The 24,305-nt window shown below is 39.9% G+C and overlaps 3 protein-coding genes across 6 annotated transcripts in view; 2 read left to right on the forward strand and 1 right to left on the reverse strand.

Annotated features, from left to right (window-relative positions):
- The window catches only part of LOC308402454 (SLIT-ROBO Rho GTPase-activating protein 3-like), a 37,346-nt gene extending 30,123 nt beyond the window's left edge, over positions 1-7,223 (reverse strand). For both annotated transcript variants that reach the window (XM_080891330.1, XM_080891331.1), the window contains exon 1: positions 6,717-7,223. In XM_080891330.1, the coding sequence (XP_080747456.1) occupies positions 6,717-6,783 (67 nt within the window). In that variant the 5' untranslated portion in view covers positions 6,784-7,223. The remainder of the gene's footprint in view (positions 1-6,716) is intronic.
- A 5,387-nt stretch (positions 7,224-12,610) lies between these two features.
- On the forward strand, positions 12,611-20,067 carry ptgis (prostaglandin I2 (prostacyclin) synthase). Of its 2 annotated transcripts, none has more exons than XM_080891333.1 (10): positions 12,611-13,082; positions 13,495-13,618; positions 13,759-13,934; positions 14,033-14,179; positions 14,317-14,429; positions 14,543-14,721; positions 18,260-18,425; positions 18,736-18,917; positions 19,273-19,424; positions 19,790-20,067. In XM_080891333.1, exons 1-10 carry the CDS (start codon positions 13,012-13,014, stop codon positions 19,935-19,937), a joined length of 1,458 nt encoding a protein of 485 aa, XP_080747459.1. In that variant the 5' UTR covers positions 12,611-13,011; the 3' UTR covers positions 19,938-20,067. The 2 variants fall into 2 exon arrangements, with proteins under 2 accessions (XP_080747459.1, XP_080747458.1); XM_080891332.1 differs by having other exon boundaries at positions 12,613-13,082; positions 14,540-14,721.
- Positions 20,068-20,606: 539 nt separating this feature from the next.
- Positions 20,607-24,305, forward strand: part of kcnb1 (potassium voltage-gated channel, Shab-related subfamily, member 1) — a gene marked incomplete at its 3' end in the record, with an annotated part of 33,585 nt that continues 29,886 nt past the window's right edge. The window contains exons 1-2 of one of the 2 annotated variants that reach the window (XM_080892094.1): positions 20,607-20,706; positions 23,015-23,669. In XM_080892094.1, coding sequence (XP_080748220.1) covers positions 23,070-23,669 — 600 coding nt within the window. In that variant the 5' untranslated portion in view covers positions 20,607-20,706; positions 23,015-23,069. Of the gene's footprint in view, positions 20,707-20,958; positions 21,017-23,014; positions 23,670-24,305 lie in introns of those variants that run through there. The other variant, XM_080892095.1, reaches the window with a different exon arrangement.

Raw genomic sequence — 24,305 nt, forward strand, 5'->3', positions numbered from 1 at the left:
GAATGAGGTGGTGGTGTGCATGTGGGGTGGGGGGGGGGGACCAAATGCTGGGGTAGCACATGTGTATATGAGATGCAAGTCTGATGATTACAGCAGACAGCAGAGAAAATATAAAATAGGTCAGCTTCTCAAAATGCATTGTGCTGAGCGAGCCTTAAGAGAAGTTTGACTTGAGAAAACAAATCATAGGCATTCTTACAATTATAAGATTACTGTGGTTTCTTTTCATGACATCTGGAAAGTCTGATTCTGTTCATTGAAAATGAGAATTAGGGATAAATGTATTTCAGTCCTTTTTTATAAATACAGCTGGGACAATATTGGATGTTTGATAGAGAAGCAATATTAGTACAAGCTTTAGATTTTTATATTGAGTATGTTGGTCAATTTTCAGGAGGTATTCAGACATGTTTTTCTACTCTAAAGCTAATATAATTATTTACCTTCCTGAACTTCTTCTCTGTGGCCATATTTTAATGACTTACCCCCACCACGACCAGACAGTCCCTACTGGTATTCCAACTGGTTATTCCTGAATACCTCTGGGATTTCAGGTAATAAAAACATCAAATAAAACAGTAAAATCCCCTTTACAGTCTTACATTAACACTAAAAAGGAAAACAAATCACATTCAATGTCTTCCACGTACAGTTTATGGCAAGGCTGTCATAAATCCGAAGGTTAAGAGGCTGCTGGCTGTGAACCATATATCATGTCAGGACTGAGGGCTGTGTTTAAATACCCTGCTACTGCCAATGCGCATACAAAAAAGCAGCAAGCATCCATAGGAGTTGGCTAGAACGGATGCTGAAAACAGTAAACAGCTCTTATGTAGCACTTTTATGTTTCGTTAAATCTTAATCATAGCTTCCTTGTAACTATCACTCTGTATTGCAGAATTTTGCTGAGGAAATTTTTAGTGCTGCGTAATTTTGCTGAAAGCAGATAAACAACCATGTTAACTTCCTGCCCAGACTTCTCCTGCATTATCACAGATCTCAGAGAGAGCAGTAGTTATTTTACCATACACCACGCTGAACTGAATCACTGGTAAATTTACATCTCTGGATTAATCAGTCATAGAACTACAAAGGGGGCGGGGTAAACAACGCTTCTCTTTGTACAAGACAACAAGATACAGCTGAGATGGCTGAAGATTCCACTATGACATTCTGTTACAACCATGCATAAGATCCTGAGGACTGAAAGACACTTTGTATAAATGTATCAATGGAAAAGATTGCTCAGCAGAAGAAAAGGCCATTTGTTAGCATCTAAATGGTGCTCCTGTATCTAGAATAAAAGGTTTTTCTTTTTCTTTTTAATCCTCCCCCAAACGACTGTGTGCGAAAAATGTGAATGAGTGAGAGAGAGTGAGAAAATCTGTGTAAATATGTAGTCCCTTGCTATCTGGAGATGTACCCCTCATGGTCCCCACAGTTGCCCAGTTGCCTGGTTACATGCCTCTGGAGGCATTTCAATGAGAGCAGGCCAGTTCCCTGTTCTGACAGTCGCAGCAGTCAGTCTGTTTAGCATAATGGCCAAGGACAAGGGCAACTTACTCTGCTTCGAAATACTCAACAAACAGCCTGTGACGATGAATGAGACAGCAATCGGGTTCAGAACAGAAGGAATGGTTATGTGCTAAAATAGACCACTGAACAGCACAATTTGTGGGCCTCTGTGACTGAAATAATTTTAATCGTATGGGGAGAGTTTAAAAGAGCGAGCAAACAATATAATGAGTTGATGTAAATTGATTTCACTGCACAAATTTATAAAGGAAACATCAAACAGACTTGTGATATTTGCACTTGCTCTCCTGTGAGCATGTTATTTTTAGAACTTAAACTGTTACTAGGGACTGTGCAATACTGCAGTACTTTTGATGAATCATTCAAGCCTTTGCAGTGTAATGCATAATTACACAGAGCTAGCAAGGAGTTCAAGTGAATTATATACATTGAAAAAAGCGTCAAAAGCTCTCTAAATCTGACACTTTTCTATCTTTTCACTGGTGACACAAGAGCCATAAAATACTGAGCCAGACATGCTTCCTCTGCATGAGAACAGTGTGCAGCCAAAGTGAATAAAATGTTCCACACCTAAAGGCTTGTGGAAATTCACTAATAGGACATTTGTAGCTATTCCCCTTCTAAACCATATGGTTAACATCCAGAGACGCAGTGGTAACTTTACCAAGCATGTTCAGCAAAAAATAATTGCTTACAGAGACTTAGATGGTAACCCTGCAGCTTAATTAAATAAAGAGAACTTGTATAATTGCTTGCATCATAGAGGAAGTACAAAGTACGCAGACAGCAAACCCAACCTGAATTTGGGGGCATCTTTGCTTGTTGCCTTGTAGCTCTACAAATTATTTCTAATTTATGGTATCAAAATGGTGTCTATTTGTGTATGCATTTGCTTTCTGAGATGGTGTTTTTAACCAATGCAGACTTGCTCCCCAGCGGTCCTCCAAATCCCAACTGCACAGTGCTTAATGTGCATGATACTGTGCATCAGTTGAATGGAGAAATTATGGGTTAGTGGTGGTAGGTAGTGGTGGTGGTGGCAGCTTCAGACACCCTGTCTACCTGGCTGTGTTAAAAATATGTAACCTAATCAGTCTGTGGGCTCTTGCTTGAGCTGCTGAGGGCTGAATTGAAACTGAGAGTTACAAACAATTAAAGCTGTCCACTGCAACTGCAGTCTATATTTTTCATACTGTATTTTTTGCACAACTGGTGCAACCGAAGCACAATTGTGGTGTGGTGTGGTAAGAGACAATGTACATAACCGTAATAGCATAAGTACAGCAGAATGCTTTTTGGCTAACACGTGAGCCAGAACAAGGACCAACGTTTGGGGGCAACATCATTCACCATGAATGGATGAAGAGAGAAAAAAAAAGAAAAAATATAGTATGGAAATTATAGATGGTGCCTACAGTGGACACTTTGTTTCTAACACTTGTTTTCACTTTGGCTCTTTGTATGTTAAAACTCTGACCTTCTCTGTTGCTGACCAACAACAGCACGTGCAGGAGTAGCTCACAGACTGGTTGTAACACATTTTTTGTCACTGCCCCCATCTGACAACAAACACTCTGTGCAGGTAGGTGCGCATTCTGCAGCTGTGGTTGTGCATTTCGTGCCAATGCACAACCACAGCTGAACCATAATTTCCCCCTATTTGAGCTCCTGCATCACTGCAGGATAAAGGAACAAATATCACATATCACTGGCACCCACATATCCCATTCAAGCTAGCTTAGTAGTTACTGCGATGGCCAGCAGCAATCTCTGGGGTTAGTTAGCCATGCATGGCTAGTCATACAAAGTCTAACCCAGAGTGACACGTTGACATAATTTGGTACAAATCAAGGTTGTGTTCTGTGGACACGTGTCTTCCTAATGTAATAATAGCTATGGCATGACTCTATAATCTATTTGCTTGAGATTTCATTACTTCTCCTCACAGTTTGTGCAGCCAAAGGCCAAAAAACATCAGAATTCCAGGCAATTTTCACTTTAAACTGGGTAAGAAACTCAACTGTCAGCACAGCATTTAATACATGATACCAAAAAACAGGCAACAAAGATGTCGTTTCGCTGTCATTTTGAGACAGCATCATTCTGTGCATTATTTCAAGCTGATGAATACCCAGAAGGGGGTATGTCTGGATGTATATCTGCAGTGAATATGGGGTCAGAAAGAGAGCTTATTCTAACACCTGTGTTGTTACAAATGCATTGTCAGTAAACACAAATGTCACAAGCGTTTCCACTTCATACTACTCTACTCTGCTTTTCATTCTGTAGTAGCATAGCAACAGCACATCTTGCAAAGGTTTTGTGTTATGGACTATTACAGCGATTAGTGCATACGACTCCAAACTGATCCAATTGCATTAAAGATAATGGGTTTTAAAACTAGAAGTCCAGAATGACACATGACAGGGGCATCCCCTCATTTAATTGTGCTTTAGTGTCAGATTAGACAGAAGCCTAGAGACACTTCGGGGTGCTCAGCTACACACTCTAGAACAACAATATTCAGCTGAATAAGGAAATACTATAAACAGTATAAAGAAAGATTTAATAATAATTAGAATTTTATAACACATTTTATGTGATTTGAAAACATAAACTCCCACGTAAATTGTAACTGAGACCTGACTGTCTGCTGAAATGTGGCATGTTGAAAAATGCCACAAAGTGCATTAGGCTTGTGTGTTGAACTGCTGTGCAATCAGCAATTCAGCATTATTGGAGGCCAGTGTCAGTGTCAGAATAAAGCTCCCACAGCTCCGAACCGATCCAAGCTCAGTTTGCAAATGAGCTTAAGATGTCAGCTTAAAAGCTTTTCCTGAAATCGAGATGATGGCGCTCTAACAACTGCAGAGCTGATGTGTAGACCGGAGGAAGAGCGTCTGAATACGAGTGCACGAGACAAACAAACAAACAGAGATAGTGACAAGGAGAAACTCCACCACACCTCTGACTGAAAATGCTTATCATACTCTTCATTCCAGACACATGCTAATAAGCTCTTGACATTTCCTTGTAGAACAGCAATGAGGTCTAATGTGTGTATATAACAAGAAGCATTCTGGGTCAAATTTTGGGCTGATGCCAACGTTTAAGATAAGCTCTTAACTGATAACCAGTGCAGATGATTGTGTTTGTTCATTTTGTTTTCCAAAATGTTAATAAACATCCAATAAGTCAGCTGATGTCATAAAGCTGATATATTAGCATATTCCTAGTATATGATGATAATGTCATGAAAATTAATGAGTTTAATGTCTGCTGGGGTCCAGTGTGAAATTAAAACATTCATTTAGTCTCATATCATGATATAAAAAATTTTAATTGCCTATAACAATCATAGTTTAACCTTTCAAACAAAGATGAAATGATGAAAAAAAATCAATGCCGGACTTAGTTTAGGTTTAATTCTGGCAAAAAAGGGAGACTGGAGTTTAGGTATAGAAGAAAGTGGTTTTGTGAATATGTGTGACTGGGTAAATGGGGTTAGTATAAGCTTAGCCATTTGCTCCTTTAAGCAAGCCATCCGCTATCGCTAACTTACTGTACAGATTTCAAAGAAGTGCTGATTGTCTAATCTAAATCTCATCAAAGTAAGTGTAGAGAGGCCTATATGTACAATATCTGTCCATGCAACCATTTTTTTCAACTTATCTAATTCTGGGTTGTGGGTGTTGGGCCTATCCAACCTTCATGCGGTGAGAGGCAGGCTACAAGCTGGACAGGTCGTGAGTCAATCTGTCGCACGACTAACACAGAGAAACAGACATCCATTCATGCTCACATTCACACCTATGGTCAATTTAGTATCACAAATTAACCTAACCGCATGCCTGACTTTGGACTGTGGGAGGAAGCCAGAGAATCTGAAGAGAACCCACACAGACACAGGAGAACCTCCACACGCCAAGGCCCCACGCTGGATTTAAATCCAGGACCTTCTTGCTGTGAGGCAAAAGTGCTTAGCTCCGCACTGCCTTGTCGCATAACCAAAATAGTCAAGCTTATTTTGGTGCTGCAGTGACAGAAAAATGCCTGCTACTAGACAATGTATGTGCAATATGACAAGTTAATTAGCTAAAGTATAGCCTATAGTTAATATTTATGAAACCAAACCCAAACTGGAATGTCTTACTAGGTTTGCACATATTTATCTGCCAAGCATTAGTATCTCAGTTCATTTTTGTATTTTTATTTTTTTTCTCATTGGACTGATGAACTAGTTGAATGACCTTTCCAGTTCTACCTAGTTTGAAAAATATCAACCTATGGTATAAGGAAGCTGCCCTGTCTTTGCGGTAGCCTTACATAAAACTACTTCCCTGATAGCTGATGCACCAAGCGTTGAGACCTAGTACCGTCTAAAGTTATCTCTAAATGGCTGGGAGGATATCCCACCCATTTACAACCTACACTGTCTGCTCCAATCCAGCATCAGTGTTCCCGCCTCTCCTCTCTCTCTTTCTCTCTCTGGGTGGTTTAGCCAGTCACATATTTAGTGGCAGACAGTGAAATCCTTTCATGGTTCATAATTCATACAGACAGCATACATTATTTATGGACTTTCTGAACTGTTGGCTGTGTGACCTTCTTGAGCAATCACTCCTTATCCTTACAGTGTGACGGGAAAACTCATAAATATACTCCCTTTAAAGACTAAAACCGTATCATTTAATTTAGGCTTTTTACTAGATATATTTACATGTTTAACTAAATACATATGGGTGGAAATCTCAGGTTACCTGATTGGTAGAACTATAAAAAAGAAAAAGAAAAAGAAAAACTAAAACAAAAAAACAAAACAAATAAAACAGCTTCACTTTTAAACAAATTATGACGGTCTAATAGCTGGCACATATGTATACAGACTAGGCATGCCACAACCCTGACACTCATCTCAACACAACGCAACACAGATACCGGTTAACCCAAGGTAATTTCAAGTAATAACCTCACCCCAGATGGACAACTGGAGTTAACGCTTGAATGCATGAACTAAAAGACGTTTTTTTCTGGTGAAAACAAATGACTCGCACACAACTATAAAATCTGTCCCAGCCCACAAGACTGCATACTGAAGCCAAATAAAGCTTGTGGTAAAGTTACGCAATTGTGCCTACACACAGACAATAACAATACGTTCGGGCCTGCGCGTTACCAACCTTTCACTTGGGTCTCATATTCGGCAATAATCTCTTTGTCCTTCTTGACTTTCGCCTGAGATGACATTTTTGGGGAGAACAGATTGTGCAATCCTCAGGCAGGAATCTCAGTAGCCACGATGCAGCGTTAGCCCTTGTGCAGTCCTCTCCATATAGTACAGCAACAATCAGACATGAATCATCGCCCGCTTGACACACACAACTTCGGAGATTAAACGCACTTGAGGTTCTGCGATGTTGCTGCGCTGCGTTCAGGGCGACGTCGATCTAAAAGTGCATAATTATTCTCTTGGTCCCCAGCCCCTCCTCTTCAGCAACACTCCTCAGTGAATCGCAAAGCGGTCCCCTTTTTTATTTACATTTCATAAAGCCTCGGCTAGGAAACCTACTAGTCCCAGTGATAATAGCACAGAGCGCCTTCTGCACGTCCAGACTGCCCTTTTTCACCCTTTCTCGCTCTCTCTGCAAGTTCAATGCTGCAGCAAAAAAGGCTGAATGGATGTGAAAGTCAACGCGAGGCTCCTCCTCCTCCAGCTCCCTCCCTTCTTCCCTCACCACTTTTCTTTTCATGGATGATTTAAGATTCCCCCTGTGTGTGAACCGAAAAGCCTTTGCCAATAACAGAGAAGATGTCTGGAGCTGAGGGGAATATTGTTTGTGGATGATCGGGATTTAGCTGATCTGTTTCGAGAACATCAGCGGCGTAAACCTGGCAGAGCACAGGAACAGAGGGAGTAGCGTGGATTAATCAGATGCGATTATATTTAAACCAATTTACTTATAGCTCCGGTGATGAACAAAGATTTGTCATTGCAAATATTCTTAGTCTAAACATTAAGGAAAATACACGTTATATACACAATGTATGCAGAGGACCAGTAGGATTGTAACCGAGTACATTTACTCGACCGGTTTACTTAAGTACAGGTTTAAAGTACTTTTGTTTTATTGAAGTATTTCTTATACTACTTCTTGCTTGTAATTCCCTATATTTTAGAAGCGCTTATTGCATTATTATTAGCATCTATTTTAACCCTTTCGCGTCTTATTATTTAGCAGATTAATGACATTGTTGCACTTCACACACAGGCTGCAGGCTGAAACATGTCTTTTTGATAAAGTTTATGGTTAGAGCTGGAATCAGGTGACCCTGAATCCTTCCTTCATTGTGCTGCAATAGCCTTAGGCTGCTGGGATGCTTCCCATGATGCACTGTGCATTTCTTCTCTACCCAACTCTCATGTTTATATACCACTATTACAAATGTTTAAAACAGTTCTCGTATTTATTAAGCTCTGTTTTCTCTTCCATAGTGTCCCTTTGGTCCTGTCCTCCTCTGCACTCTTTTTTTCCCTTCACACCTAACCGGTCACAGGAGATGGCTCCCAGAGCCATGGGGGTTCTGGGAGGTTTCTTCCTGTGGGAGAGGAGTTTTTCCTTCCCACTTTCCCCATGTTTTTTGTTTATAGGGAGTTGCCCGATAGTTTGAGTTTTCTTTCATATTTTGTAAGGTCTTTACCCTACAGTGTAAGATGCCTTGTGAATTGACACTATTTAAATATAAATTGAACTGAAGTGAAAAATTTAATTAGTATACATTAGGCTACCCATTTACATATAAGCAATTAAAATAATCAACAACTAAAAAAACTAAAGACAATATAATATAATACAATGCACTTGATTCTGAAAGGTGGTATTCTATAAGGTATCTTTACTTTTGGCAATTCAGAGATATTGTGATTATACAACTTGTGCACTACTTAAGCTGCTCGAGTACAATTATACATTTTAGCTAAGTAAAAGTATTTATTCTACTTTGCAAAACAATTATCCAACACAAAATTATATTTAGTCTTGTGCACCACTTTTATAACTGATGTAATAGAACATGTTGTGCAGCCTGAAAATCACACCCAGTGTTTGCTACATGTGTGAAAATGTTCTTATGAAATATTCCGACTTCCTGCAACCACAGCCTTTAAAAAAAACCAGGTTCATAGCACTATAATCTCTGAATCTCAGTAAAAAGAAAAACGAAAGAAAGAAAAAAAAGAAAAGCAAAGCCCTGCGTCATTTTGGAGCAGCTGCAATAAACGTGTCTTTGTTATGAGAAAAACTATATAGAAACAACTATGATAGGATTTCATCAGTTTGAGGGAACTTGGAAATGACAGAGTTAAAAATGTAATGTTGCAAAAGTTCCAACATTTTGCCAAAATACTGACTTTCTACTCGTGCAGCACAACAATATTCTTCTGTTTGGACACATCTCAGTATTAGGAATACTGTTCACTCAGCTCACTGGTTTCTGTTGTGTGGGAGCCACAGTGAGCTCATTGCAATATTTTTGTCATTAGTGTGCACCCATGACATCCATTCGTAGTTATGTAGATACAAGTGTGGGTGTTTTTGACATAAAATATTTGGAGGAGCAAATTTTTGATCTTCTTTCAAACAGTGCCTACAGACTCTGTCACTCAAAATGAAAAAAAATGTCAACAGATTTTCCATTTTTATTTAATTCTATCATTTGAGCCAATAAAAACACAACTGCCATGTGAAAAAGTATATTCATACCTCAATATTTTATCACACCTTTAAATCCATAGAATTAGAACCGTGGATCCTTCATTTGGTGCCAGTGACTACAGGCTTCTTAAAGATTGACAGGTGAAACAAGTCTCATAAAATCTTTGACATATAAGGGTTGGTGTTCGTTTTGAAACTGAAGTGTGTAGAATCACCGTGGCACTATCTAAAGAGCTTCAGAGAAAAAATTGGTAACATATAGTTCTGACAAAGTAATAAAAAAAAGTCCAAATGATTTTAAATAAACTGTGCTCTACAATTAAAATAAAACATCTACAAGTAGTGTTCACAGTGGTGTTTCCACCCCAGCAAATTCAACCACAAGAGTGGAGTGTTTGATGCAGAAACAAATTTACAATAACAAGAAAATTCATCACAGGATCAGCAGGTGACTCTTGCAACTGTTGGTGTCAAAGTGATTTTGGCTACAATCAGAAAGCGACTGCAGAAATGTGACCTGCATGGGAGGTGTGCTTGGAAAAGAGACCAGCTACAGTTTGCCAATAAACATATCTGTAAAGACCAGGTCTGTTGGAATAATATGCTCAGGACAGACACATCAAAGATAGTGTTGTTTGGCTACAGTAACAGCAAACATGTTTGGGCAACAACCAAAGGCAGATTTTTAGGAGAAGAAGCTCAGTTCACTTGTGAAGCATGGCAGTGACTATGTAACAGTCTGGGTTTGTTCCCCTGCCTCAAAGATTGAGGAGTTGCGGCGCTTGATTCGTATGTCTGAATCACAGCAAAGAGTGCTTAAAGATAATGTGAGGCCATCTGTCCAAAAGATGACGTGGAGCCTTCAATGAGACACTAGTGAATCCACCAAAGAATTGCTCAAAAAGAAGAAGAAATGCTGGATTATGTGGTGAGACTAGTGGCCTAGTCAAAGCCCACATTTGACTCCAGCTGAGATGTTTTGGGAGGAATTGGAAATAAGCTTTAAATGCAAGTAAACCCCCAAACATTTTGCATGTGACAGAATTTAGCATAGAAGAGCTTTCAAAAATTTTAGAACTGATGTCAGAGTATGTGAAATTATGCATACCAGTACAAGCAGTTGTTGTTGCCCAAGGAAATAATACTGTAGTTTCTGAGACCAAGCAGATCTCGTGTTTTCCACTTGAATTCTACACCTATTGTTCCTTATGGTTGTGTTCAAGTGCAACATCTCTATCTGAACAGATCAGACTCAGAATTTTTATTTATCTGAGTTTAATCAACTCCATCATCTCCATGTGTTGAGCTTTTTTCTTTCTTTCTTTCTTTCTTTCTTTCTTTCTTTCTTTCTTTCTTTCTTTCTTTCTTTCTTTCTTTCTTTCTTTCTTTCTTTCTTTCTTTTTGCATTATCAGTCTTGAAGTGTCAACAAAACAAGCTGATTCTTACTTTGTTTGTAATTGGTGAAAGTTGGGCTATAAGAAAAGCCTTCTGGTGTAACTAAACATGGTGTGCACTGCTGCGTTAACAGTGATAAAACACTTCCCCAGAGAAAGTGTGTTGCTCTGCTCTGCATTTCCCCTATGAGAAGTGCATTTCACACAATTTGCTGACACCTTCTGTCAAATGACTTCCTGTATGATCTCAAGTGCAAATGTGTGCAACGTCTTTCATCTTTAGTTCTCCCAAAATGTGTTTTTGTCTCAGAGCAATGTAAAGTGGTGTGTAGGACAGGGATAATCGAGCCTGTGAAAAAATTGCATTTTGGTATGTGACAAGAGATCCCCATCTTCCTTTGCCCTAAATTTTGGGGGAAATCTCTCAGCGAGCTCTTGGTGGAAAGCCCCTGAGAAATCTGCAGTCCCTATCATGCAATCTTAACAATCGCAATTTCTAATTTTTTCTGTGGAAAAGTTACTCACCAACTAACTGTGTACCTGTTAAAAGTTGGGTGGGTTTGAAAATAATGTGGAAAAACTTGTGTGTAACTTTGCTAAGGAAACTTTAATGACATCCAGGTCTTTATGGGCAAAATAATCATCCAGGTCTCCACCAAGGAAAGATTAGGGTCCTTCAGGAAGCTAATAAAGATGCCTAACTTAAATCATTATATGATTAATGCTTAATTAATGCTAAAGTTTCCCCAATCATCCCCCAAAGCAGTTCATAGTATTGGTCATTACAGCTCTGGTACTTTGGTATTACCAAAATCATGTTTTATGTTTCTATAATAGCTAATCCACCAGTATGTGGAAGCTCTTTAACTAAAATGACTATTTTAACGCTCAGCTATAATGTTTGTTTTTATAAATGAATTTCCACATTATTTTTTTTATTAGATTGTCAAACTACACTTGTTTACCTGCACTCCTGAACAGAAAAAAATATTTTTAGTGGCTAAACAATACATGAGATTTGCTCAAATTTGGGGAAAAACAAAAAGTTGAATTCAATTCAGTGAATTCACTATTTTTGTTTTTGTTTGTTTTAAATGTGGTTTTGACAGATTTGTAAAATATTAGTGTTTTCTTGTTATCACTTTAGTTATTACATTGCATCACAGCATTAAGAATCCAATGGCAAGTGTATGCCCACTGTGGGTTTTAATCAAGTTGTAATAGTTAGACCTTTTTACATGGACAAGAGTATTTTGTTGTTTGTTTTTTTGTTTTGTTTTTTTTGTTTCCCTTAATACATTTTGTTGAACATAACTTTATTTTGGTGTATGATAAGGTATTCTGCTGAGGTCATTATGGAAACCTTGACACATTTCGTTCATACATGTTTCTGAAAGGCAAGCAACACGAATGCATATTTGTTTTCATAGCTTAATTCACAGTGATTCAGATCTGCTCATTCGTGGACATTATACTTAAATGTTTGCCAACAGGAACTGAAGCTTTGTGTTGATTCTCCTCCCCTGTATGAGAAGGACGCGCACAATGCTACTGAGGAACGGTAAAGCTATGACTCCCTCTGCTGGTAAACAGTTTAATAAGCAAGCAACAAATTACCAGCTACCAGTGCCATAATTTCTTCATAATTAATTAGGTTCACCAGTTCAAAAATGTCGTGTTTCTTGCTGATTTTATTTTTATTTAATTTGTCATTTAGTAGTAAAATGATAATAACATGATGTCACCGAGAAAAGAAAAAAGAAGAAAAAACATACCTGAGCCATCTAACTCCAAAACAGGTCATCAATAATTAGTTTCGGTACACAAACACGTCATCAACAAAAACCACATGTTTCTATGACTCTTCATAAGTCATCTAAAGGACGCTAAAAATAAACGTTTCTCAATACCAAAGGGAAACTGAACTATGTCGTTGCTGACCTTAACTTTATGACATCCTCTTTAAAGTATGCTTCCTTTGAACCACGACCTGCTTTTTCTCGGTGATGCCACGGCTTCGAAATGTACGGACAAGCTGCTTTTCTTTGAAAGCGACACTGTCACGCTGCAGTCTCTGCGAGGTGTAACTACATTTGAGCCGAGGTGCTCAGAGTAAACATGGTTAATTGTCAGGCTAAATCATTTCTGTCTGTGTGGAGTCGGTGATGTGTGGTTTTTGCAGTGTCTGACACCGCTTATTGTGAGGTAGGCCATTGCGCAAAACTGTTTGTCACCGGCCACACCTTTTCCACGCCTTCCTAAAAAGTGGTAATTACAGTTAAGCCGAGCTTAAACATATAAGCGAGACGCCAGGGGCTATGGACTGCATTGTTCACGGAGCAGCTCGAGTGCCAGACTTTACAGAACCATGTGGTGGACACTATTGTCAGTCATTGCTGGAGTGCTTATACTAGTTCTCCGTTTCTCCACTCGCAGAAGGTAAGATAAGTGTTACAGCATGTTGATTTTGCAGATAATAAATTAGTACTAAGGCTTGTTTACTGTGTAAATGCATATTTTGCAAATGTTATAGCTTTACCGATTACTTATTTATTTTGTTTGGCGCATTTAATCCTAATCAAAATTCATTAAAATGAAGGAAAAGTAGTTGATATTAGATCACTACTTTAACGCTGTATCACTAATTGAATATTTAGCATTTGGGGTTGCTTTTAACGGCAAAATATAGTGTGATTTATACTGAAGACGACTTGCCAATTGCCTTTTTAACTAAAGAAATCCTCCTTTTGGCATTGCTTAATGCGAATGCAAACCTGTTGTGTCAGATTCATGTAAAGTGAAAGGAAGCAAACGCTAATGCTTTTGCGATATGAATTTCCGTGTATGACAGGCGGAGAAATGAGCCTCCTCTGGACGAAGGTTGGATTCCATGGCTGGGACATGCCATTGAGTTTGGGAAAGATGCCGCAAAGTTTTTGGCCCGGATGAAAGAAAAACATGGAGATATATTCACAGTAAGTTCTGATTAATTAATTTAATACTTACTCTTTGAATCCAAAAGCTTGAATGCAGTTTATTTTTTAATCGTAAAAAATATTATACTGAACATTTCGGGGATAGGTGAGGTGAGCAAACTAACAATCTGTCCTCACAGGTGCGTGTTGCCGGTCTCCGTGTGACAGTGCTGTTGGACCCACACTCATTTGATAGTGTGCTGAATGACAGAGATTCCTTTGACTTTACCCGGATCAGAAGCCAGGTCATACAAAAAGTGTTCAGTCTGCAGCCGACAAACATCGAGCCTACCTTGGAGAGGAAATGGATGGAACAGTAATAAATATGTCTTTATCGATTTTATAAGCAACAAAATTATATGACTGAAATCAGTGTTGCAAATCTTAATGCTATCTTTAATTTGCATTTCTTAGGCATTTTCAAGGTTGCAGCCTTCCCAAGCTCAGCAGCTCCATGAACACTCACCTTCAGACCCTGCTCCTGCATTGCCACAATGGGTCCGCCCCTTCAGAGTGGAAACAAGAAGGACTTTTTGACCTCTGCTATAGTCTTCTTTTTAGGTAAGGCATAATATTTTAACCTAGCAAAAAATACTCTAACATTTTAAAAAAGAACATGATAAACATGGTGGTATTCTTATGCTTTTACCTGTGACAAGCAAAAAGAGAGTTTTTACCGTTTTTGTTGTTGTTATCAGGGCTGGATATTTTACATTCTTTGAGAGGACAGACAACGCGGCTGTTGCTTACCAAGAGTTCCGCAAATTTGACAATCTTCTCACCAAACTGGCTCGTGGCTCACTCAGGCGCGGTAAGTTGCACTGCAGCTTAACAAAAATAAAACAGATGTTCGATGGACATATAAACTAAACTTGCATCTGCGCAGCACCATAATGCAAATGTCTGATGGTTTCATTACAGAAGAACGCAGAACAGTCAGCCACTCGCAGGAGCGACTGTGGGAACTGCTTTCCCCGTGCGGGCTGAGGGGAGGGTCAGAGTCAAGCACCTGGCAACAAAGTTACTGTGACTTCCTACAACAGGAGGGGATAAATGCAGATATGCAGAAAAAAGCACTGCTGTTACAGTTGTGGACCACACAGGTAAGAACGGTTTAATTGTCTGTATTGTTTCCCGTTCACACACAAACCATAAACATCCACAAATTCCTTACAGTGGCATCAATGCATAAAAACTCCTCCGCACCCATCGCTTGAATACCATTTCACACAACAGTGTTCAGCTTGCCAACATGAAATCATAGATGCTAGATTCCCCGTGGCTAAGTCACTCAGAGCTACCTGCTTCAACATGTAACTTGAACTGGAGTTCCCATGAATCAGTTTTCCACGTCACTCTGTATTCCTTGAGTGTGAAGAATTACACATGCAAACACTGAGAATGAGAACAGTGTTAGTCAGTTGAAGTTGCTTCCTCTTTTTCTGACAGTTTCAGGCATCATACCAGGCAGTTGTGCTGTCAGTCTTTTGTTTTTGTTTTTTTCTTTTGTTTTTATGGCTAGAGTCCAATTCCTCTGATAATGTTGTTTAACCGGTGTGCATGGATGAAAATCATTTTAAAAAGACTCACATTGATACTCCCATGGATACTTCCTCTAGTGCAGAACTCTCTTTTACACTATCCAGTAACACCAGTATCTTCCATGAAACCTTGCTGAAATATTATTAATTTTGTTTTATTGGGCTTTAATATAAAGTGTTTCCATTGTTAGCAATATTTACACAGGTGTGACTGTGGGATTTAAGGTTTTTCACTAGTTCAGACAGGTCTCAGTGGTGGAGCAATGAGGTCACTACTCATGCTGCCAGGTGGGGGGGATAGTGAGCTGTATTTGGTCTTTGTTTCTGCTGTTGCTCTATGCTACATTTTAGCTCTAATAGTTTTACATCATCGTTAACCTGTTATTCTCCCTGGAGAAAGCTTTGTTCACCCTTAAACACAGATGTATGTAATTCTAACAATGATGAACCTATCCACACTGCAGGCTCTCACACCTGCTGTGCATGTTTGGGAAAGCCCGCCAGTCCCCACGTATATTTCTGCATTATCATGTCTGCTGGGATATTGGAGCACACAGTCTCTGTCTTGAATGGAAACTGGAGCACCACTGCAGTGAATAGAAGGATTAAATGTGAGACTGGCGAGAGGTGCCAGAGTGAAGCTTATACATGTGTTACAGGCAGATTGATGGGGTTTGTTTTTTTTTTTTTTCTTCGTGTAAAGTGTAAATGCTAGGATTTCACTGAAGTCGCCTACATCGTCATGAGTCTTGCACAAGCTGGAGGTTGCTGTTCTTTTTCCATTTGCAAGGAATCAATATTATTGACTGAAACATACACCGATCAGCCGCAACATTAAGACCATTGACAAGCGAAGGGAATAACGTCCAGCTTCTCATCACATCGAAATGTTCTGCTGGGAAACCTTGGATCATGTTTTTATCACATACAGTGCACACAAACACTGATGCTGAACAAGCACACCCTATCAACACTCCCAGTCAGTCACTACCTTCTTCTGCCAGGACATTGAATGCAGCAGTAGTGAAAAATTGGGCATGAATAGGTGACGGAACTGTTAGGCGTGGCTGTGTGCAGGCAGGAATAGGACCCAAGGTGCAGACTCCGGAGACAGACGTGAACTCAAAAAAGGCTTTAATTCTGAACGCAACATGACATAACTTGAAAAACTCAAAATAAACTTACACCGGTGGACAGACAAAACACACAGCAAAATAAACGGTAGATCGCGACACGGACACAGAGAAACACAGGGCTTAAATACACAGAGGGAGCAATCAGGGAATGAGTAACAGGAGGGAAACACAGCTGGGACAAATCAGAACTGACGAGACCAAAGAAGCGTAACCTGAACACACTGAGAAAAGACAGAGACCTTCAAAGTAAAACAGGAAACACATAACACAGACTGAACAAAGACACAGCCTCACATGTAGGCACTACAGAGGGAACAGAGACGTGGGACCAGGGCAGACACAAACACTGAGTGGACACGGGGATATAGGAACTAAGGATACACATAGACGCGAACTAGACAAGGGGATGCAGGTGATAGGGGAGACAGAGCAACTAAAGAAGACAGAGACATAAACCATGAGACAGAACTCAAAGAAACCAAAAAACTAGAAAATATGAATAATATCATACACTCAAAAACCCTGGGTCAACGACCCAGGCATCCTAACAGGAACATGACAAAGAACCCAAGAAGCTGAATGAAATTTGCCAGATCCTAACGTGATCACGCATTTATGGGCTGCAGTGAACAAACCTGATCGGTCGCAGCAGATGGCCCCGCCCCTCCCTGAGCCTGGTTCTGCCGGAGGTTTCTTCCTGTTAAAAGGGAGTTTTTCCTTCCCACTGTCGCCAAAGTGCTTGCTCATAGGGAGTCATATGATTGTTGGGTTTTTCTCTGTATCTATGAAGCGCCTTGAGGCGACTTTTGTTGTGATTTGGCGCTATATAAATAAAATTGAATTGAATTGAATTGAATCAATGGCAACCTCACCTCCCCACCAACATCCGTAAAACATACCTCAAGGTCCAGTGTTTATAACCTGGCATGGGTCAGACCTATTTTTGCTGCACAAGTTGGGCCTAAACATTATAGCAACTGTGGTTTTAATGCTGCAGGTTATTCAACACCGCTTTCACATTTAGTCATATAGTCAAAGCCAATAGCTGGCCAGCAAAGCATTTTGGACCGTGAATAGTTGGGAAATGAGTGGTATGGGGGTCGTGCTGGTGAGCACTATTACCTCACAGTTAGAAGGCTCCTAGTTGGAATTTCCTGGGTTGTTGGGCCTTCCTGTGGGAAGTTTGTCTCCAGTAGTTTTCTCTGGATTTCAGTTTCTTCCTATAGTCCAAATCATGTTGATTTTGTATATTCGTTTTCTGCCTTTTCCACTATGTTAGCTGGGGTCTGCTTGAATTCCCTTGCAACCCTATAAGTGGGATAAGTGGTTGAAAAGATTGATGGATAGATTAATGGGAATAGCTATATAACTAAAATGACCTTCTATAACCTTTAATGCAAATTTCCATTTAAAAACTGCACTGTTATACCTGCTTTGTGTGCAAATGGAAATGTTTTTTTTCTTCTCTCTCTTCAGTTATAATTCCCAAAATGACAGGTATTTTTCCTCTAAGAATCTGCAGCTGTTGGGATAGACTCATATTACAACCTGAGGCATTATATAAGGTGATCTGAAGATCTAAGAGGGCAGAAAGACAGTGTGATGTACTTCTAGTCACTTTTGCTCATTTGCCCTGCCTGTCAATGGAAAGTTGACCTGAGATGAGCAGCAGTAAGAACAGCTCCCCTAACCCACAGCAATTACTGTCTGACAGGCTCAGGTGTCTCCCACAGTGGTTGACAGAGGTGCCTACAAAGCATGGGGTGACTTATTGGCTTCTCCTCACATCAGTCATATTCACACAGCAGCAGTACAGAGAAATTAGAGGAAAGCAAATAATAGCCATCATCAGAAGTATCTCTATTTTAGGTATATATTAGCTTTATACGTACAAAATGAATTCTGTTGTTTTTTTTCATCTGAAACTCGTGTAAAGGTTTGTGTGCGTGCAATGTTTGTTTCAGTGTAATGCTGGACCTGCTGCCTTTTGGCTCCTTGGCTTCCTGCTCACTCACCCAGAGGCCATGGAGGCTGTTAAGTCAGAGATCAGAGGCCTTTCCACTCGGCGGGATACTTCCTTTCAGCAGCCCCAGAACAACCCGCTGGAAGCGCACAGCACACCTGTATTTGGTACGTAACAGCTGCTAGCAGCCTTTTCTGTTATTCACTTGAGCCCTTCTACCTTGGGGTTTAATTGCTCCAGTGGGATGGAAACAAAAGCTCATTTTGAGCTGTTAGAAATAACTGCAGTGTATTGAAACAGTGACAGCAGCCATGGCAGTTTGAACTTTGAACCAATTAAATGTTGATTGCCTTTTTCATATAATCGTATCTGTGCAATGTTTGTTCGTCGCCAAATTACGCCTGAGGGCACCGCTGACTTAACTCACACTGACACCCCTCTGACATCATCCACTCTGCTGTCCTTTCAATTCTACAGATAGCATTTTGAGTGAGACCCTACGGCTCACTGCTGCAGTAATGATCAGAAGAGAGGTGGTGCAGGATAAGATCCTGGACATGGCCAATGGAAAGAGGTACCACCTCAGACGAGGGGACAGAGTGTGTCTGTTCCCTTTCCTCAGCCCTCAAATGGACCCACAGATACACCAAGAGCCACAGGTATTTAGTGTGTACATATGAAGTGCATTAATCTAGAATAGGATATATGCATTAACAGCACCAACATGGGCCCCTCTATACTAATTATATTATGGCAAATAAGCTGGCCTCGAGGTGGCATGATTAAACACTGTGATTTAAAACACAGGCATAATACTTCCCCTGGCATAAGCTGGTAAATGCCTACAAATTCTTTGTCAAGGACTAGGGCTTGGTTATTTATTAATGTTCATTCTTATTATTTGTCTTAATTCATTAGAGGTGAAATGTTATTTTATAGCCAAAAAGTCAAGCTTGTTTTCATGATATCATAACACACACAGCTAACGAAGCCCACATGTTTTGCTCTTGACAGACTTTCAAGTACGACCGCTTCCTAAATGATGATATGACAGTGAAGGATGAATTCTACAAGGATGGAAAAAAGCTGAAGTATTGCAGCATGCCTTGGGGTGCAGGGGAAAACAGCTGCGTTGGGAAAGAGTTTGCTATTTCAACTATTAAACAGTGAGTGTTAAAATCATTTGTAACATATTTCCATTATTTATCTGAAGTTGAAAAATAAATAATACTTTCATCATCAAAGAGTTCCATGCAATTTCAACCTGATTACTCGTTCTGGCCATCTTCACATAATATCCCCCCTTTTTATCATTTCAGTCCTGCTTTTATGTTCTCAATCATAAAGTAAGAAGCTGTTATACAGCCATTGCTTATTCTCTGTACGGACCTGTATGACAGAGGTGAAGGATATTAGAGAACAGTCACTCGTAACAGCCAATGTCAGACGTCCTGTACAAATGTTAAAACAGCCTCAGGTGCACTAATATGTGTGAAAAGATGTAAACAGTTTTTACCTCTTTTTTCTTTAGATTTGTCTTTTTGGCCTTGACCCATCTTGATCTGGAGCCGTGTGACCCTGAGGCTAAACTGCCTCCTGTTAATCCCAGTCGTTATGGGTTTGGGATGCTCCAGCCAGACGGAGACCTGCAGGTCCGATACAGACTGAAGAGAACATAGCACCTTACTGTACAAACTACTTACTGACATACTGTAATATTATGTATTGTATCTTATATTTGATCAGTCCACCTTAAATCCTATTTAACTTTTTGAATTTTGTAATTTTGTATGTTAATAAAAAACTAAAGGAAACACTAACCAGCTGATTTTGTCTCATTTTTAATGACTCCGATTTCTTATCTGTGTTCAGAAGTTATTTTCTAAAGGAAATGCAAATACAGAAGATGCAACATTAAAGATCAGTGCAACAGCTCGATTATATTGATTTTGTAATGGGTCAGGATTGATATCAGCTTTGAAATTATTTAAATGCTTGCACTGTAGTGCCGTGTAATATAAAATATTTCACCACACTCTTCATTGGAGGCCTGACCCCCGCCCGCTCCCCACAGGTTATGGTGGACTGCAAAGCAGACTAGTGAAACTGATCAATCTAGAAGTGATCACATCAGTCACACACCATACAACGATGCATCACTAGTGCCTAATAACGTAATAAATAGAGCTACAGTGTGTCTCTCCAGTCAGGTGGGAGCTGCGGGTGTGTTTTCAGATGCTAGGCTTTTGTGCACATGCACATTTACGCGTCTTTTTCTGGAGACATCATAGTCTGACGTAGGCTACACGTAGCTGTGTGTTTTTGATGATAGATTTGCAGGAGGCGGTGGTGAAAGAGTTAAACAGATGTGAAAGAGAGCGCCGAGCTGCCATGGATCCACCTTCACAGAGATGCGGCGCCTCCTCACACAGCTGACTGGGAACACAGGTAGTCTGTCCGAACGAGCTTGTCGGCGTACTTGTTGATCTTCAGGGTGAATCAGGGAAGCAAGATGCGGAGCAGGAAACCGGCGGGTAGACAGTAGATCGTGCAGAAGATATCTCTGCCATGTCGGAGGCAGAGGAGGGGGAAATGGATTGGTTTAGACCCTGGCAATAGTAAACCAATAACGGCGCCTCAATTTTTTTTTTTTTTTTTTTTAAATGCTACTGCTTCCTTTTTGTTTGTGGCAGCGGATTGATTGTTCACAAGGCGGTACGTGCTGGTTTGATTCAGTGTAGGATGACAACTCACGAAGGTATTTTTGAGCTAATTTTCCATTTCTGGACTTTGTGTAATGTGCAACCTATCAATTGTAATAGCTTTCCAGTTGCATGGGGGGGAACACTGTGCGTTTAAGCTTGCACCATTATGGAGCACGGAGCCTTTGAAAGACACGGGAAAAGATGGAAGATTTGCATTCACTACATTGCACTTTTAGATGGCTAGTACCATTCCCAATGTAGCTACGCAGATTGCCAGTGTGTACAAAGGTGGGGCTGATGTTTGTTTTGTGGTTTGTTTAATCTGTTTTGTCGAAGCTTTGACTTGGATAAAGCAGGAGGAGGGTGGAGGCGGCTTCAAATGAATATTTATTATTATTATTGTTGTTATTGTTTTATTTATTTCAGCAACATCCACAACACAGATATAACAATATCTACATTTTGAATTCAGCAGTAGACTTTTGTGTTCAGTTTTTTCATTCTTTCTTTTTTTCAAAAATTTTTTGCATGCGCATTTTGAAACTAGTCCTCAGGCCTATTCGTGCTTGTGAAAGATTACAAACTTTGTGAGACAGTGATCACATCTGCAGGCCCGATGTGTTGTGGACTTTTCCGTGCCCTCATCACACAACACACAAGCTCAATATATACGTTTCAATGTGAAGCTTGTGCCACGTGTACTGTCATAAATGGTCCATAAAAATATTGGCCTCTTCGTCACAAGAGGATGTAACGTAGGCTATATTTTCTTGTCAGATAGCCTGCCCTCCCAAGGGAGCTCGCCGTGATTCAGGGAGTGAACATTTGCTTCCTGGTGTTTCAGCACCATTGGACTGGACAGCGCTCACTTTGTACGACATTCATCACTGCGTGGTGTTCTGCGTCTCACCCACCCACAGCACTGCATGGGCGTCATACGGGTACAGATCGACCTCTGTGGAGGCAAAATAATAATAATAATATTAATAGTAAGAAAAAATGGGCACGATGACCTCTTTTGCCACCTTGTGCAGCCATCTAAGCCATCACAGCAGAAATAGTTGTTGTCATAAAGATAAATATTTCATCTGTTACCACAGAGGAGAGCTCTCTTCAGAATTGGTCAGCACAAATAGGTTGTGTAAAGTTTTGGGAACTTGTTATCATCAGCATTTTTCCCCCACACTGGCTTAAATTGATGATAGAACAGCATGGATGCATTTTGGTAAAGTTTCCCAAAATATCTTTTAACCCCCCAAAAGAAATGCATGACAGTGTGTGCTGGCTTTAGCCTTTTATCTTTCTGAGCATTTTTTTTTTCTACTATTGGATGAGGAAACAATTTTAAAAAAGAAGATTGGACTGTTTTATTCATTTAAGTCACAACAGCTTTTTAGGTAGATTAGGATGATTTCATTTCTTTATTCTAAATGTATCTGATCTATAGCATCTGAGGCAGTTTTTCTTCTGTTCCTGTTGTTAGAAGTGTCAAAAGTGTTTTGTAAGATTTTAGAACATGAGGCTTTTTGCAGTATCAGTTTTAGATGATTGCAGCACAATAATAAGCTGGGATTCTGTTTTTTTTTTTTTTTTTGCCTTGTTTATATGTGAATGAGTCATCTTAATAACCCCCATCTGTTCACCAAGAGATTCTTGTGGTTTTAGGAAGAAATTAAAAAAAAAATAGAATAATGCTGAAGACAACAAGAACAGCAGTAACTGATTGGGAAATATCATTAGAAATAACTTAATTTTATTGATTTCCAGTATTTTTGCATGAGCAGTTCAACCAGTGAACAGTTAAGAAAGCATTTTATGATTGTTGAACGACATTTTCAGAAGAAATATGGAAGAATTAATGTGAGTGAAATAATTTTGTTTTACTTTTATCATCATTTTAACAATAGTCAGGTTTGCCTTTCTGGGGTAATGTATCCCAGAGCCAGAGCAGCAAGGTGTTACGACTGTTACAACAGAAATCAATGGGCCTCTGACATTTGTATTAAGCTCTGTAACACTAATGGTTTGTTTTTATTTTGTGATTCCTTCAGATACGATAATGAATGAAGAGACAATCAAGTGTAGTCCATAGCCTCAGCGGTCCTCATGCTCTCTTTACCTAAAGTTATCATGGAGAAATCCTTGGCCGAGTTAAATAAAGCCGGCTCTCGGTCAACATCATCGCTGCCACCTGAACCAGTGGACATCGTTCGCAGCAAGTCATGTTTCCGCAGAGTCAGGCTAAACGTTGGAGGGCTCCCGCATGAGGTCTTGTGGCGAACGTTAGACAGGCTACCACGAACGCGTTTGGGAAAGTTAAGAGATTGCAACTCGCACGAATCACTGATGGAAGTGTGCGATGATTACAGTCTGGAGGAGAATGAGTACTTTTTCGACCGGCATCCAGGGGCGTTTACATCTATTCTGAACTTTTACCGCACGGGTAAGCTGCACATGATGGAGGAAATGTGCGCCCTTTCATTTAGTCAAGAACTAGACTACTGGGGCATCGATGAGATCTACCTGGAGTCGTGTTGCCAAGCAAGATATCACCAGAAAAAGGAGCAAATGAATGAAGAACTCAAAAGGGAGGCAGACAACTTAAAAGACAGAGAGGGAGAAGAATTTGACAACACCTGCTGTGCCGAAAAAAGAAAGAAACTTTGGGACCTCCTGGAGAAGCCCAGCTCATCTGTTGCAGCAAAGGTAATGCCACGGGATTTTGGGTGTGAGTTGATCATGGTTATGTTCACTTTGACCCCTGTCGCAGAAATACCTGCGGTGTTGTGCTTGAAATTTCAGTTTATTCAAGAAAAATCAAATAATAGGAAGTGCTCCTGTACCAAATATCAGCACAGCCAGGTGACCTTAGATTACTGCCATTGCACGGAGAGGAAACAGCTTATGATTACACAAAATGTATCAGTCATTACATTTTGATTGTTCAAAAGTTGGAACATGGAGTAAATGCTGGAAATCATAGAAAAAGCCTGTCAATGCCATTTGTTCACATGGGATTTGTGTGCTGTTGTCTGCAGTTATTGTGATTTGAAACCTGGGAACAAAACAGGAAGACGAATTTGGTAACAACATAAATGGCTGCCTTTATTTATCGCTATAAAACATCTTTAAAACGTGACATTGGGCTCATTAGCCTTGTGTCCTGTAATGCTGCAGTTACAAAGGACCGTTGCTGTATTATTGCCATCATCATTATCATCAAAACCAAAAACAGACCTTCAAACAAACAGACCAGTGGACCAAATGGACCAGTTGGTAATAACTTGTTATTTCCACAATATTACTTAATTTTTTTCCACCTTATTATCTCACTGTTACCAA

This window comes from Rhamphochromis sp. 'chilingali', assembly GCF_963969265.1.
Source record: "Rhamphochromis sp. 'chilingali' genome assembly, chromosome: 9".
NCBI lineage: Eukaryota > Metazoa > Chordata > Actinopteri > Cichliformes > Cichlidae > Rhamphochromis > Rhamphochromis sp. 'chilingali'.